Source organism: Pleurodeles waltl, chromosome 12 (genome assembly GCF_031143425.1).
Source record: "Pleurodeles waltl isolate 20211129_DDA chromosome 12, aPleWal1.hap1.20221129, whole genome shotgun sequence".
Lineage (NCBI taxonomy): Eukaryota > Metazoa > Chordata > Amphibia > Caudata > Salamandridae > Pleurodeles > Pleurodeles waltl.
Genome location: NC_090451.1, coordinates 687,911,807 through 687,928,445, shown reverse-complemented (window position 1 = coordinate 687,928,445; position 16,639 = coordinate 687,911,807). Strand labels below are relative to the sequence as shown.

General features: G+C 44.4%; 1 protein-coding gene across 1 annotated transcript in view; it reads left to right on the top strand.

The window, feature by feature from the left end:
- Positions 1-1,782: 1,782 nt before the first annotated feature.
- Positions 1,783-16,639, top strand: part of LOC138267267 (macrophage mannose receptor 1-like) — a 186,603-nt gene continuing 171,746 nt past the window's right edge. Inside the window, exons 1-3 of the mRNA XM_069216125.1 lie at positions 1,783-1,833; positions 4,339-4,487; positions 16,032-16,248. Coding sequence (XP_069072226.1) covers positions 1,797-1,833; positions 4,339-4,487; positions 16,032-16,248 — 403 coding nt within the window. The 5' untranslated portion in view covers positions 1,783-1,796. The remainder of the gene's footprint in view (positions 1,834-4,338; positions 4,488-16,031; positions 16,249-16,639) is intronic.

Sequence of the window (16,639 nt, the reverse complement as noted above, 5' to 3'; positions counted from 1 at the left end):
ATCAAGACTTTTGAGGCCTTTTCACCTTCAGGATCAGTACATGTATAATTAACCTCTGTGCGCCCTACTTTTAAATACCATGTACTCTGCTTTATGGGTTAATACGTAGTGCTTAATTTGAGGTGGTGGTTGCTGGTGGGGGGGCAGTGGCACTCATTTTTAAGGACTGACACACATTTTTCCTCATTAGACATAGAACAATAGAAAGAGAGAGGAAAGACCCACAAAATGGAAAGATGGGCGAAAAGACAGATGGCAAAATAGTCACAAAGGGAGAAAGTAGGAACCTACCAGAGTGTGATAAAGGGGTAGGGGTGTCTGGTCCTGGATTAAAGAGGCATGAGGTGGGTTTAAGACTGCAGAGCCTTGGTGTTTGAAATGCTGACATTAAATTTCACCCGCCACAGGCTTCTGAGCAGCACTTTGGGCACTGGCACTCATTCATTTACAAATTAGGCACAAGCAATAAGACCTACCTTAGGGGTGATTTATGAATATTTAAAATGAAGATTTAACCCTGTCAAAATGGTGATTTGAGAGGTTGAATTGACAGTTTTAAAACTGCATAGCCAGGCTGCGTTGGCATGCCCGGAGACTTGCTTTACCATGCTTCATTGGTGGGTGTCAGTATGAGTGCTGCAGCCCTTCATCAGCATTTAATTTTTTCAGGCTCTGTGAACTTCTAGTTCCATGTACTAGGGACGTATAAGTAAATTAAATGTGCCAATCAGGTGTATGCCAATTTCATCATGTTTTAAGGGAGAGCACAGCACTTTACTACTCCTAATAGGAGTAATGCGTGCAGAGTTTAAAGTCGAAAAAACAGTTCAGTCAAAAAATCTGGGAGAATACCGGAGAATACCACACAAATGATAGTAATTTCCAACACTCTGCATCCATCCATCAAGGTTCTCAGTCACTTACACATTCACTCATCCATTCATTAATCAGGCCATTGACTCCTTATGACATTCTCCAGTTCACCAGGGCAGAGTCAATGCTTGTTTGGTACGTGCATACAGGGGCCTAGCTTGGTCCCAACAATCACGCTGGCATATCATGGTAAAATACATTATCTGCGAAGCAGGACATGAGTGGGGGCTTAAGGGGCAGTGGTAAGGGAGAGCAGTGTGGTTTGGTAGTGGTGCTTAACACAAAATATTTTGTGAAATAACCAACATTTTTTAAGACCTTCAAAACAGAGAGGAGCGGGAGTGTGTGTGTGTTTTAGTGTGTGCATGTCCGGCCATGTAAAAATCCCAGGTGAAATGTGACAGACACTGCTCAATAGCCTACAGAAAGCACCTGCACACAACTATTTACCAGGGAATATATTTATTAGGGGGGCGTAACCAAGATCGCACTAGCCTACAGGGCAACCAGGCAATGCCTGACAAGCTAGTTTGAAAAGTCAGTGTCGGTCACGGCTTGCACTGAGTAAAAGGGCATAAATGGAGGTGTGGGGATAGCTGTCCTGCCACCGTTGGTACAATTGTGTGCCGGACAGATATTGCAGAATTTAGAGTAAATGACGTGGACACCACTTATAGTTGCTCTGAATCATGTGGAGCAAGCGCGTGCAGTGTTTTTGCTTCAGGTAGGACAACAGCCTGGTGTATACATACCAACCAGAGGTGTGGCTTTCATTGGTGCAGCAGGTGCAGTGGCGCCGTGCCTAGAGGCCAAGGGCAAGGTGAGCGCCACGCTACCACTTTCCGCTAGAGAGCAATTTCACTTGCAGTCGCCTGACCCTGCTGTTTCCGCATCTCCTTCCTCAGGGTACCAGTGAGCGGAAGATGGCGTCGCCAGCCCTGCTGTTCTGGTCCTGGTCGGGTGAGTCCAGCATTCTGTGTCCAGTTATCACTTGAGAAGGACCACTTGAGAGTTTTATCTTTGACGCAAGCTGGAGAATGAAGTGAGGTGTAGTGCGAGGGCGGGGCGTGGATTGTGTCTGCAGTGCGTATTGTGATGTACGGTAGAGGTGCACTTTATGGAGTAATGAGCAACGCCCGTAGATTTGTGAACTGAGTGAACCAAGTATGGATTGGGGGGAGCCCTGGGGAGGGCTGAAGCAGTGCTTGGGTGCCTTAGAAAGAGTGTTGTTGCAAGAGTTTCCCTGCACCATGGTATAAGGTTATATTGGACAGGACTCTGGTTCTGTTGTGTTTGCCTGTTGTGAAGGCTGCTTAGAGTGCTTTGAGGTCTTTGAGGCACTTGTTTAGTGATAATGCACTTGTTACACCGTTCGGGGTGTTAGTCACACAGCCCTGACACAGAAACCCTTATTTGCAGGGCTTATTTGCAAATGCAAGACCTCCCCCTGGAGGACAGAAATCGTAGACCCATGCAGCTGTTGGTGTTTTAAAATAAAAGGTTACTACTTACTGTAACTGCTAATGGGGAGGGCGAATGGATGGATGGATGACTGAAATGGTGGATGGATGATGAGAGAAAGGATGATCGATGAGTCAGTGAAAGGATCGATGGATGAGTGAAAGTGTAAATGGGTGGATTGATGAATGGACTGAGTGAAAGGGTGGATGGATGAAAGAGAGAACGGATGGGTGAGTGAAAGGATGGATATAGGGATATATGAGTGAAAGGATAGATGAATGAACGGGAGGGTAGATGGATGGCTGAATGAAAAGGTAGATGGGCGGATGAGTGTAAGGGTGAATGGATAAGTAAGTCAAGGTTTGGATGAGTGAAAGGGTAAATGGATGGATGAGTGAGTGGATGGATGGGTCGATGGGTGGATAGATGTGTGAAAGTATGTATGGTTGAGTGAAAGGATGGATGGATGGATGAGTGACGGAGAGGATGGATGAATGGATGGAATGAAATAGTGGATGGATGAGTAAAAGGGTGGATGGATGAGCGAAAGGATGGATGACTGAAAGGACGGATGGATGAATGGATGAAGGGGGAATGGATACCTAAAAGGATCGATGATTGGATGAAAGGATAGATAGGGTTGAAAATAGATGGATAGGTTTGGATATGGATGGGCAGACAGATGGGTGGAATGGTGACAGACTGAATGTTGGATGAAGGACTTAATGGATGACAGGACGTAAAGGTGAAATGGGTGGATATCAGCGGGTGGATGGAAGGATGAAAAGGTGAATGGATAGATGCTTGGACTTAAGAGACAAGCAAGCTCTTCTGAGGAGGATTGCAATGTCGCTTTACTTGCTTGATGCCATAAGCGTTTTGGTTGAAATGGGGGTATTTCAATTGTCATTGCAACCTAGTTTACAAGAATGACAGCAATTATTATTGTAATCTTAGGGGTGAATATGTAGAACCAGATGAACATACGAAAAACCCAAAGCATTTCATATCACACATCTCAACAACCTGTAACCAATCAGTCTAAGCCCTACCTAACCATTACATAAATGTATGACCAACTCATGATTGCTACATTGGCTGAATGATTAGTATTTTCTCTAAATTATGCCAAGTCACGTCCTTATTCCCGCAAACCTTAGAAAGTGTGGGGCCTTTGTTTTATGCAAGGTCCATGCAATGCTAATCACTATAGATAGCTCTCCGAGTAACAGAGCGGAAGATTCCTCTCACTATGTTTCTGTTATTTTTGTTAGTGGAAGTACTTTCTACCAGTTTCTTCAATAATATCCTCTGTTAGCTCTTATTACCACTCAAAGTATCATTTCTCTAGGCCCTGAGTCTTGCACACACACATTTTAAGGAGTTAGTTTACCTGATGTTAGCTTGCAAGCAGGCCTGATTTCTATGTAATATGTACATATTTATTAGGAAAGCCCTTCCACATACATCAATATCTTAGCGCAGTTAAGTGTCTCTAGAAGAAAGTCATAGCTGGAAGATAAATGTTTCCTGTAAATGATCAGATTATTCTTTTTATTTCTGAATATATTTATAGGGCTTTAGTCCGCCAGTGATTCATGGTGTGTGGTTGGGTCGGAGGTGGCTTATTGGTGTGACCAGTTTAATGCAGATTGATTGAGGGAGGTAAGATTTGTGAGGACGTCAAGTACTATGACCAGTGCACTGCTGTGAGAATTTGTGGATGTCCTCTGTTGTTATCTTGGGAGGTAGCTCTGGTGGCTAGGAACAAATTTGCATGAGAAGAGTTTGTTGAAAGTTGGACTTGTCTAGAGCTGGAAATCAACCATTTATTTAGAAGACTAGTGAAGGCCAAGTGATTCTGTATGATTGCAAGGCCAAGGCCTCTTTTTTGTGTGCAGATAACAGCTCTTGTTCTTTCTAACCCCAGATCACGTACTGTAGCCCTAACTGGTATCTCCATTCCCTGGCCTCAAATTCTTCACCTCTTCTTCTTCTCCGCAGCAATTTGTGCATCTTTCATCAGTGAATTAGGTGCATCAAGAAACTACAGTTACATCTCGACTGAGAAAACGTGGGTGCAAGCGCGAGAATACTGCCGACAGTTCTATAATGAACTTGCCTTTGCAGACACTGAAGTAGAACATAATGAGGTGAACATACAACATAATCGTGCATGCAAAATGTTCTCTGTATGTGTGTGTTATGTATCTATGTATGTACGTATGTGGTATTTCTGTAGAGGGAATCGGAGTGCTGCTCATGGTCTATATCCAGCAAAACCTCAGTGAGGGATAGGAGAGGGAATTAGTTTCCAGATCGGAGCAGTTTTGGGGTGTTCATTTGGTGTTTGGGGATGTTGTTCCAGATCCTGGGTGCACAGATGGAGAACACATGCTGCCTTGTTTTTCCTTTTTTACACTTCTTAGAGCCAGATTTAGATATTGGTGGCTGAGTTACTCCATCACAATGGTTAAGGATCTCCTGTCTGCCGAATCTAAATCCCATTACTTCCTATGGGATTTAGATTTCCGCGGACAGGGCTTCCGTCACAGTTGTGATGGATTAAGCCAACCACCAATGTCTAAATCAGGCCCTCAGTCTGCAGTCTAAACTTGCCCTGGCTGCAGGGGCACCAAGAACTATCTTCTTCAAAATAGGCTCAGGTGCTGGTCATGATGGCCGTGTAAATGATGCAGCTTGTTTTGAATATCATGCAGACTAGCAAGGAAAGTCAATGGAGTTCCACAAGCATGGGGATGACGTGTTCATATTTCTTCAGTTCAGGCCCGGGATGAGATGATCCCCTTAAGGGAAGAGTCTCGGTGACCATGCAGCAGGGTGCTGGACACACAGGTCTAGGTGATGTGCAGGTAGTTTTTGAGGAGTCGCATGTCTGAAACGAAGGAGGATTTCAGGTTCAGTTGTGTATCATCAGCATATTGGTGCGTCATGATGCAGACGACTACTGAGAAGCTCCATGTAGAGGTTGCAGAGGACAGGGCGGTATAGAACCCCGGGGGATTCCTTTTCTTTTAAAAAAATACTTTATTGGCATTTGAAAGAATACACATATTCCTGGTATAATCGGGAACATCTCACATTCACAGCGCAGACAGATCTTGTATGTTGCCCGGGTGTGAAACATGTAGTAATACAGCTGTGGATTTAGTACCTCCAGTGAACGTTCAACAGCTGTGGTCGCCATAGTGCAATATCTGATAATTTTTGTAGTACCTAATAAAAAGTAGCAAAAAATAGAAACAAGCTCGTACAACCATGGGTGTGCATGTAAAGGATGTTTCCAGATGGGAGAAGCAGGAAGCCCTCACACCATCCACTGCACAGAGAGGGGGACTGGCAGGGGAGGGTGCAATAGGCAGGCAAGGGGGGGGGAGCCAGAAAATAGCAAAGGTGGAACGAGGCATGGAGTGTCCGAGCAGGGCGACAAGGGGCAGCCATCAATGAGTAGGAGTTGGCTCCAAAGCCGTGTGTACTACTCCTAACAATGTCTTAATCAATAAGGTACACACAGTTCCACACAAAGTGTCTCTGGCAATAACAGGTTGCTAGGAATATAAAAATATTTGGAGCAAGAGCCCTCACTCACCCCACGGTGACATGCTTCAGCATCGGGCTATGCTCCTCGTCAAAGCCGGCGCTGCAATGCCTGACAGGCCCCGCAAAGGGGCTCTTTGCAGGAGATCTTCTTTTGTGAACGAAAGACGGTCAGCAGAAAATGCTAATATAGGATTGGTATGAAAAAACTGTTTAAAATGACTAGAGGTAAAACGTAATTTATTAGAATGTCTGACCTCTGTCATGATTAACAGAACAACGGGGGGAGAAAATAAAACAATGTTTAAACTCCCTGAATCACTAAACAATGAGAAAAAACACTAAATCACTCAATACAGAATTATAGTGAGAGTAGACACAAGATCCCCTGTGCTACTTCTAAAAATAGGTCAACATGTTTCTCGCTAATTAGTCAAAAATGATCTAGTGCGATTCATCAGGACCATGACACCTACCTAATCCTTAAGTAATTAGAAACCCATATTAGGGAATCAATAATAGCAGGAACCTGAAAAAAAGACAGAGAACATGAATCATACAAAAACAACCAAAGTTTGCTCAGTGTTAGCAATTCACATCCGAACACACGTGGAAATCTCCCTTCAGTGAAGTGTGCCAAAAGTTGTGTCAAAATTATTTATATAACAAAGTTAAAACATTGTGCTTACCCTCCATATGCTAAAAGATGGGCCCCATCGGGGAGAACACCAGGCTTGAGTGGTCCATAAAGGTCTGGATATATATAGAAACATAAAATATCTTCAGATGTTAATAAACATTATATCCAAGGACAGCCATGTTGTAAAAATATAAAGGCGAACGTCCTGTGACGAAGTTGTATATAGGATATGAATAACATCCTTCTCCAGTCCATATATACATATATATATATATATGTAAACCCCATGTGCTGAACGGAACCCTTAAGGTAAAAATGAACACTGCAGCCCAAACTTGTTAACTACTCATAGGTAGATACAAATATATATTTATAGTGTGGCTCAAATCTAGCGTACTATAAAAATATATACCGGTGGCACCGGAAATTAGTAGCAAGAAAAACGAAATAACGCTCAATATCTCAATTATGAATGTAGGTATTAGGCAAACTGCCTCGAAAGCAGAGAAAAGTTGACAATGCGCCCCACCGATCATCATTATTCAAGAACTAAACAAATCCTACACTGGGATACGGTAGGATACCAGGAATCCGTAGAGTCAAACCGGGAAAGGGAGAGGGAACATTAGGGCCGGCAAGAGTGGCGCGTCCAGGTGAATGTTACGGAGCGCGTTACAAATAGAAGCGCGGCTCAAGCGATCAAATACCTTGGTTCCTATAGAAGTACTTACCTTTGAGAAGGCGGTACGTAATGAAATACAACTTCTAGAATCCCCACATCCCTTTCAGAACATATCCAAACTGGAAAGGGCAGCCATTCACTCCTTATCCCATAATTTGGAGATCACTATAAAACCTGCAGATAAAGGAGGTGCTATTGTGGTTCTAGATACAACCTTCTACAGACAAGAATGCCTCAGATTGCTGAGTGATGGTACCTATTATAGACGTATATCTACAGATCCCACTGTAGGTTTGCAACGCATGATTCGTGGGATGTTAACCGAAGCAGAATCAGCTGGCTGGATCACACAACATGAAGCCGATTTTTTAGACGCTAAGAATCCGAGGGTACCATACTTCTACTGTCTTCCAAGATTCACAAGGGTACTCCTCCTCCGGGATGCTCTATAGTGTCAGGGATAGGTTCCCTCCTTGAACCTCTCTCTAAATTTTGTGACTTCTTTTTCAAACCTATTGTTCAAGCAACTTCAACATTTTTTAAAGATACTTTGATTCTACTAGAGGATATTAACAATACTGGCACCACTGACATGCTGATATGCCTTGACGTTGAGGCTTTATACACTAATATACCCCAGGAGGCAACTCTCACCGCAGTGGAAGACCTACTCCGGTCCAACACATGGTCTTACAACACCCCTATCAGTTTTATTATGCAGTGTACCAGTGTAGCTCTTAAAAATAACGTTTTCCAATTTGAAGAAAGTCTTTACCATCAAATACAAGGTACTTCCATGGGAAGTACCTTTGCACAGAGTCTTGCGTGTTGGTATATGTACACTTTTGAACAACGACATATACTTACACCATCACAACCCTTTTTTCCCAACATCAGATTGTGGTGGATGTAATGTCTGCCCATTAACAATAAGCATGCAAGAATTGGATTTGGGTGAACCAAAGAAATGGCAATTAAGATCACACACTAACTGTCAAACTAAAAACTGTATATATATGATTCTATCCCCATGTGATTTGAGACATATAGGCATGACTACAAGATTGGTAAAGACACATAATAACAAACACCAAAGTACAATTAGATGTAAAAGAACTGCCACTAAACTGACTAATCATTATATTGAAAAACATCATACCCCTGAAGACCGTAGATGGGCCATTTTGGAAACCATCAAAGACAATAGAGACTGCTCCAACAGGTTATTTGAGAAGGAACAACGTTGGGTGTACAGATTAAAAACACATCTCAATGGGCTTAACGATGACATTTCTTGGACAAACTTTATACATAAGTGGATTCTAATTGTTTATGGAGTTGCCCTTCTTTATTCCAATATAACTAGGTCCTAAATAGATGTGGCAGGGTTGTTTGTTATTTATTCCAATTTAACTGTATACATAAACCCTGTTCAATTTCCTTTGGAACTGTCCCCCCCTCACTTTTTATCATAGGGTATACTGCGAGAGTCTCTCCTTGTTTGGCACTACCCTCGTTTTGGGAACAGAATACATTGTCCTTTGTTTATGTTTTTTCAACATTTTCTGCATAGTCCTTTTTCTCTTTCTGTGGCTCTTCCTACCGTCCTCTTAAGGCCCCTCCCTCTGCTAAGCCCCAGTATTCCGGGAGCATAGAAGGCATGCAGGTGTGCCGGCAGACGTGGTACTTCAGATTAGTATGTTATTTTGTGATCTTATATACTGTTATGTAGATATTTACAAATTGTAGTTGCTTTACGAGATCATTACGATCCTCGTCGCTTCCGCATACCAAAGTATACATATGCTGGAGCGCTTGAGCCGCTACGCGCACCGGCACTTTTGGCGTGCTCCGTAATGTTGATTGTTTTTACGCTCCGTGCAAACCGGCGACCTCTCTTTGTTTTAAACCTATAAAATATTGGAGATATTTGATCGCTTGAGCCGCGCTTCTATTTGTAGCGCGCTCCGTAACATTCACCTGAACGCGCCACTCTTGCCGGCCCTAATGTTCACTCTCCCTTTCCCAGTTTGACTCTACGGATTCCTGGTATCCTACCGTCTCCCAGTGTAGGATTTGTTTAGTTCTTGAATAATGGCGATCGGTGGGGCGCATTGTCCACTTTTCTCTGCTTTCGAGGCAGTTTGCCTAATACCTACATTCATAATTGAGAAATTGAGCGTTATTTCGTTTTTCTTGCTACTACTTTTCGGTGCCACCGGTATATATTTTTATAGTAAGCTAGATTTGAGCCACACTATAAATATGTATTTGTATCCACCTACGAGTAGTTAACAAGTTTGGGCTGCAGTGTTCATTTTTACCTTACTGGTTCCGTTCAGCACATGGGGTTTATATATATATATATATATATATATATATATATATATATATATATATATATATATATATATGTGTGTGTATGGACTGGAGAAGGATGTTATTCATATCCTATATACAACTTCGCCACAGGATGTTCGCCTTTATATTTTTACAATATGGCTGTCCTTGGATATAATGTTTATTAACATCTGAAGATATTTTATGTTTCTATATATATCCAGACCTTTACGGACCACTCAAGCCTGGTGTTCTCCTCGATGGGGCCCATCTTTTAGCGTATGGAGGGTAAGCACAATGTTTTAACTTTGTTATATAAATAATTTTGACACAACTTTTGGCACACTTCACTGAAGGGAGATTTCCACGTGTGTCGGATGTGAATTGCTAACACTGAGCAAACTTTGGTTGTTTTTGTATGATTCATGTTCTCTGTCTTTTTTTCAGGTTCCTGCTAGTATTGATTCCCTAATATGGGTTTCTAATTACTTAAGGATTAGGTAGGTGTCATGGTCCTGATGAATCGCACTAGATCATTTTTGACTAATTAGCGAGAAACATGTTGACCTATTTTTAGAAGTAGCACAGGGGATCTTGTGTCTACTCTCACTATAATTCTGTATTGAGTGATTTAGTGTTTTTTCTCATTGTTTAGTGATTCAGGGAGTTTAAACATTGTTTTATTTTCTCCCCCCGTTGTTCTGTTAATCATGACAGAGGTCAGACATTCTAATAAATTACGTTTTACCTCTAGTCATTTTAAACAGTTTTTTCATACCAATCCTATATTAGCATTTTCTGCTGACCGTCTTTCGTTCACAAAAGAAGATCTCCGGCAAAGAGCCCCTTTGCGGGGCCTGTCAGGCATTGCAGCGCCGGCTTTGACGAGGAGCATAGCCCGATGATGAAGCATGTCACCGTGGGGTGAGTGAGGGCTCTTGCTCCAAATATTTTTATATTCCTAGCAACCTGTTATTGCCAGAGACACTTTGTGTGGAACTGTGTGTACCTTATTGATTAAGACATTGTTGGGAGTAGTACACACAGGACCAGGAATTTATTCCGAACCTCCCACCTCCCTTACAGCCCCTCTTTTTTTCTGTTGTTTGATGGCCCACCACAACCTGTGGACAATCTACGCAGCACTCCAGCTCAGCCAGTATACCAGAGCGTAAGTCAGCAAGCCCTAATTTTCTAGGAGAGATGAGGGAGATTCCAAATCAGGGCTTTATTTCACTTGGCAAGAATGTGGGCCAGATCAATAAACTAATTGAGAGGTTTACGCATGGCAGTGCACACAGTGAGGCCAAGTATACTATGTAGTACATCTTTTTGGAAATGGGCCCTCACAGCCTCCCAGACATGTGTATCGCATCTCAATATGTAGTAATGGTGGGGCAATCCCATACCATATGTATAAAACCTGCGTCCTCTGGTGCACAGAGGAAGCAGGTATCCTCAACACCAGGATACATCCGTTCTATCCATTTGGGGTGAGGTAAGCATGGTGAAGGTAATTAAATTGAGTGTATTTCAGCCTAGCATTCGTAGAGACAATTTTAGTCACCACTGTACAGTGTTCCCATTGTCTATCCGTTAGTGGTGTGTGCAGAGTTGTCTATCAGTAAGTTTTGGGAATATTCATTGTGTGGTATTGTCTGTGCGCAAGGTGCTATACAAGCCTCACCCCCCTCATGTGTAAGTAATGTTTGCAAGAAGTGGGAGGTCACAGGTTCATCGTGCACCCTGTGCCAGACCTGGTGCAGGTGTCATGTGGGTGCTGCATACATCAAGAAGGAGCCCGGGGGGATGTTGTATGTCTCTGTCAGTCCCTCAAGTGTGTACCAAGCTTTGTCATTATATAGGCCCCACATGTAGTGAGGCCCGCCTCCGTTCACTGGGTCACCTCCTGCTCTTAACGGAGTGTAAGACAGCCAAAAGGGCAGGGCAGGTGGATAGGGGGTACAAGTGTGACACTTAGTGGTGTAAGTGTTGTAGCAGCTCATGGCTTCCCACGTAAGAATGTTACCATGTCGCTTAGGAGCTAGTGCCTCAGAGCCTAGCAAGCACCTCAACACCTCTGTTGGAGAATGATCCACTGAACCAGTTGCCCAACTCTGACATACCTAAATCAGCCAGCCAGTGTGCCGGCCATTGCAGTTGGGTTGCGGCATGATAGTATTCGTAACTTGGGGCTTCTAGGCCACCCTCAGACCGAGGAGCAAACAATTTCAAGATCGCCACCTGCCACTGCCTCTTGCCCCATATCAAAGTGATCAAAAGTGAACAAAGTCCCATCAAGAACCCCCTGGTCGACTGGGCTGGGATGGCAGAAAATAATAGCTCTGCCTGGAAGCACTAGCATTTTGGAGATGGTGATGCATCCATAGGAGACAATGGCAGGCAAAGTCCAAAATGGTATGGAGTTTCGTAAGCTGTCAGTGCCTTATTTATCTTGCTGTGAATCAAATCTTTGTCAGAGTGATACACTCAAACTCCCCGATATTTGAATAGGCCGTAACTCCATGGAAGGGGAGTGTTGGGGTGTCCCCTCCTTTGAACTTCTGTAGTTGCCATCAGGAGAAAAAGCTGAGATTTTTCCCAGTTTATCCTGGGCCCGGATGCTTCTCCAAAGCGTGAAGGAGCTCTATAAGGTGTGGGATATTATCTATGCCATCCCAAAGATATACTAATGCATCATCAGCATAGAGGGAAATGTGCCATCTGTCCACGACCCGGAGACCCCGGTCTGAAGCCCTATCCTGGAGAGCTCAGGCCAGGGGCTCCAAGGCTAGACTGAAGATGATCGGTGAAAGGACAGCCCTGCTGAGTGCCCCGCCTGATGTGGAATGGGATACATATGGTGGTGCCCATCTTCACCCTGGCAATCGGTGTGTTATAGAGCAGTGAGACCCAGGTCACGAAATGTGGTCCCACACATTTGGAGGACCTCCGTCAGGTACTCCCACCCCAAGGTGTCAAATGCTTTTTTTGATATCTGGGGAAGTGACCCAGGAAGTCAATCCAGAGGACCTTGCCCAGTCCATTAACATGAAAAGATGACGTAGATTTAGGAACGTTTTTCTACTAGGTATGAAACCGTTTTGATCCGGGTCGATTAACTGTTATACTATGGGTATCAGCCTATTGGCAAGCACCTTCCCAAAGACCTTGTAGTTTGCGTTTAGGAGGGACTGGGGGCGATAGGATCCCAACAGCAGAGTGTCCCTGTCCAGTTTTAGGAAATCTAATAGCACTACCTCCCTTAAAGATTGGGGTAGTATTCCATTCTCATATGCCTAGGAGGCTTTCAGTGAACTGGGACGCAAAAGCAGCATAGAATTCCACAGGCAGCCACCCACTCCTGGCAGTTCACCCCGTGCCATTAGTTTAAGCACCTAGGAGATTCCATGACCCGTAAGATGGGTTTCCAGATCCACACAGTGAGATGCCAGTATCCATGGGAGCTGCAGTACATTAAGGAATGTTCTTGATGCCGAAGAGTCATATGTTATTGGAGCCGCGTATAGTGTGCCGTGGTAGGTGCGGAAAGCAAGGTTAATCTCTTCCTGCATGTTAACAATGGTGCCAGCCTCGTCCTGGATGGCCGTAGTGGGTACCCCGGGAGAGTCAGATTGAACGAGCCATGCCAGGATTTTGCCAGCCTTGCCACCTCTGCGTGATTCATAGCCATATACTCCCGGTAATCCAGGGTGCCCAGGTTCTGTAGAGCAGTATTGTCCATGAGCTTCACCTGTGCCAACAGGGGAGTGGCTGCTGGATCCGTGGGGAGCAGTAACTCACATGCCCTGATTTCTGCTTCCAAGCTGTGCAGTTTACAACACAGGACCAATTTGGAGCCATAGACCCTTTTGACTGCCAGTCTCCTGAGGACCACTTTAAATGCATCCCATTCAACCCTGGCATCCATTCTCAGCAAAGTAGAAATCAATGTGCTCAGAGAGAGTTGCTCAGAATGCCGCGTCCTGCAGGACTTCCACCAGTAGGCTCCATGTACATATACAAGATTGCCCTGACTCCAAGATAAAGAGAGCTGGATTGTGTTGTGGTTAGACGAGGTCCACCCAAGGTATTCAGCCCGTGCCACCCTGGAAATGGCCCCATGGCTACAATAAACTAGGTTGATCCTAGTGTGGAGATCGTACAAGCTTGAGCAGTATGAATATTCCCCACTCATTGGGTGTAAGCAGCACCAGGCCTCCAACACCTGGGAGTGGGTCACCAACTGCTGAAGGTGTTAAGCCAAGGAGAGGGATTTCACACCCGGTACCTGGGTACAGGACCGGCCTAACCCCACGTCTTGGACACACGCCACAAGTAAATATGAAGGCCGTCATCATGAGTAAACTTCTTAACACCAAATCAAGGTACTTAGATATAGTGGTAGTCGATACTGTAGACACAATATTTGAGTAGGCTGATATGAAACAAATTTATGAAAATCACTGTGAGACTTGGGCATTAGTTTTCCTGACAGATATTTCAGGCAGTGCCAATACGCAGTGGCAAATAGCTTGTGTGAGCTACAGAAAGGTGCTATCAAAGAATGAATGGCTGTTTCAATCACTCTTCATAACGCAAGGCCTAGCTTTTCATCTGAAACCTCGCCCTGCGACAACCGTGTAACCTGATGGATTTCTCTTTTCTGTAACTCCTTATCCTAAACAATCTCTGTCAGCTGAATGATAGATTTGCTTTCTAAGACTTGGGCTTGAGATACCTGTAGGAAAGGTGGGGACAGAGCTGCTGTCTGAAGTCTGACTCTCCACAGTTTATGTAACCTGAGTGAGTGCTTTGAGCCTGCAAGATATCAATCAACTGAGGCTGGTGCTCTAGCTTTTAAGGCAGCTTTTCTACATGAGGGTTGACGCTCTGTAAAGCTTAAGTTTGTATGATTTATCTTGGGCTCATGTACCTCTTACACTAACATCCACACTCCTCGTGGCCTTCCTCCACAGAGGTTAGAACTCGGCACCAAGGAGGGCACAAGTGTAAATTTCACTGTCACGTGCTTTGGCATGTTCACTAATGTCTCACGTAAAAAAAAAAGGCAGCATGCAAAGTTGCTGCACTGCATGAAACAAGAAAGCAGAAATGCATCATATTTACTAAGATATTGCAGATTTCTGCTCATTCCTTGCACCAGTGCACTGTGTGCCATCTAGCGCCAATGTAGACACCCCTATCCCACAAAAAACAACCTAAAGAGGCATTTTCCTCTTTGTGGGATGCAGAATGCATCACTCAGAAACAAGAAATATTGAGGAGAAAAAAAATATTTTTCTCCTTGTCATGGCATCCTCTAGGAGATGTAACCTCAGGTTTACAAACCTTTGTAAACCAGATATTATGTCCGCCTTGTTACAAGTAAATAGGGGCTGATTTCGAGTTTGGAGGTGAGGGTACTCTGTCACTGTGGCGACAGAGTACCCTCGCCATCAAACTAAAGGTCGAAAAGCCTGATTTACTGACCAGCACACCTTAAGTATCTCAGCAATAGAGACAACTCCGTCTCCAGCATCCTCTTACGATGGCCTGAGGGAGTAAGCGCCGTCGTGGGTTTTGCGATACGATCGTCCTCTTGATTTAGAGCAGTGGTTCCCAACCTGTGGTCCAAGGACCCCTTGGGTCCGCGAAGCCTTCTCAGGGGGTCCGCGACTGCTTAGAACATTAAGAAATATTAACAAATATTGACAAATTCGGTCCCCAGCTACCAGTAATGACTCAGGTGGGGGGGTCCCTGGATTCCAATGATGATTCAGTGGGGGTCCCTGGATTCCATTAATGTTAAAGTGAGGGTCCACAGAAATCAAAAGGTTGGGAACTATTGATTTAGAAGAATGGGAAGTTTTTACTCTACCTTACTGCTGTGAAAAATGTGGCTGTAATTTTTAAAGGATCCCCAACACCATGGGAGAAAATTCTTTGGGCGGGGCGTCATTAGTTGGTGTTTTTTCAAAAATAAAATCACGCTTTGTGATTTTGTCTTTGAAAAAAACAAAAACATGTTAAATGTTTGGCAAACGGTACCATCATTTTGACAGTTACGCCAACATACTTTGAATACTTGGACAGGAAGAAGTGTGACGGGGGGTCCTACCAATGATAAGAGATGTCCAGAGGGCCGCGGACATCTCCAGATTTGGAGTATGGGTCTCCATCACAGGCAATGGAATATTTTATTCCGTCGCCCTCATGGAATAAATTATGTACTCCGGGCTATAAATCAGGCACATTATATCCTAAGGCGCTTGTGATTAGGTGGGCAGGATACCCGTCACATTGTGATGGAGTAACTTGTCAGCTGAACTCTAAAACAGGCGCTAGGTCTGCATTCTCCCAAATGGGGCCCGCAAATAATGTCTGTGCTAAGGCTCTGAAATGTAGGTATCTCTGATTTTTGCGATCTGCAGTCTTAGGTCGAGCAGGTTGTTAATGTATGCCTTTTTTACCCAGATGGCATCCCGTCAAGTAAGGGACCGGCGGCCCTGGATCGGATTGTACCGGTGCTCCGGTAACCTCTGGCTGTGGAGCAATGGTGGTACCACCACGATGACGCACTGGGATAACAACGAACCCTCAAACGACAGAAATAAAGCCTGCGTGAAGATGGATGATGGCAAATGGATGACTGAGAGATGTGAGGATACCCGCCCGTTTATCTGTTACCAAGGTAGTGTGCCCCGCCTCTTAGCATTGCAAGTATTTTCATTGAACTTGTGGCTCTTGTAAGGGCATCAGATGACTCGCTGTGATCAGGAACACCGTTATCCAAATATGGGCTTTTCTTTCAACAACTTAATGCACTCTGGGAGTTGTAGTCCTGATTCATTTCAAGTGCACTAACCCACGAACACAATGATTCGAAGCACAAGACAGAAACATGTGTCATTGTTGACATGGAGCCATCGGGCACGGTAAGGCTAGTACTGCTAGGGCTGGCCACAGACTGCATACCAGCACCTCCACAGCGAGGGATGGAGGGGGGGGGGGGAGGAGAAGAGAGGGAGATTGAGGGAGAGGGAGGGAGGGGGAGTGGGGAAGAGGGAGGCGGAGTGTGTGGG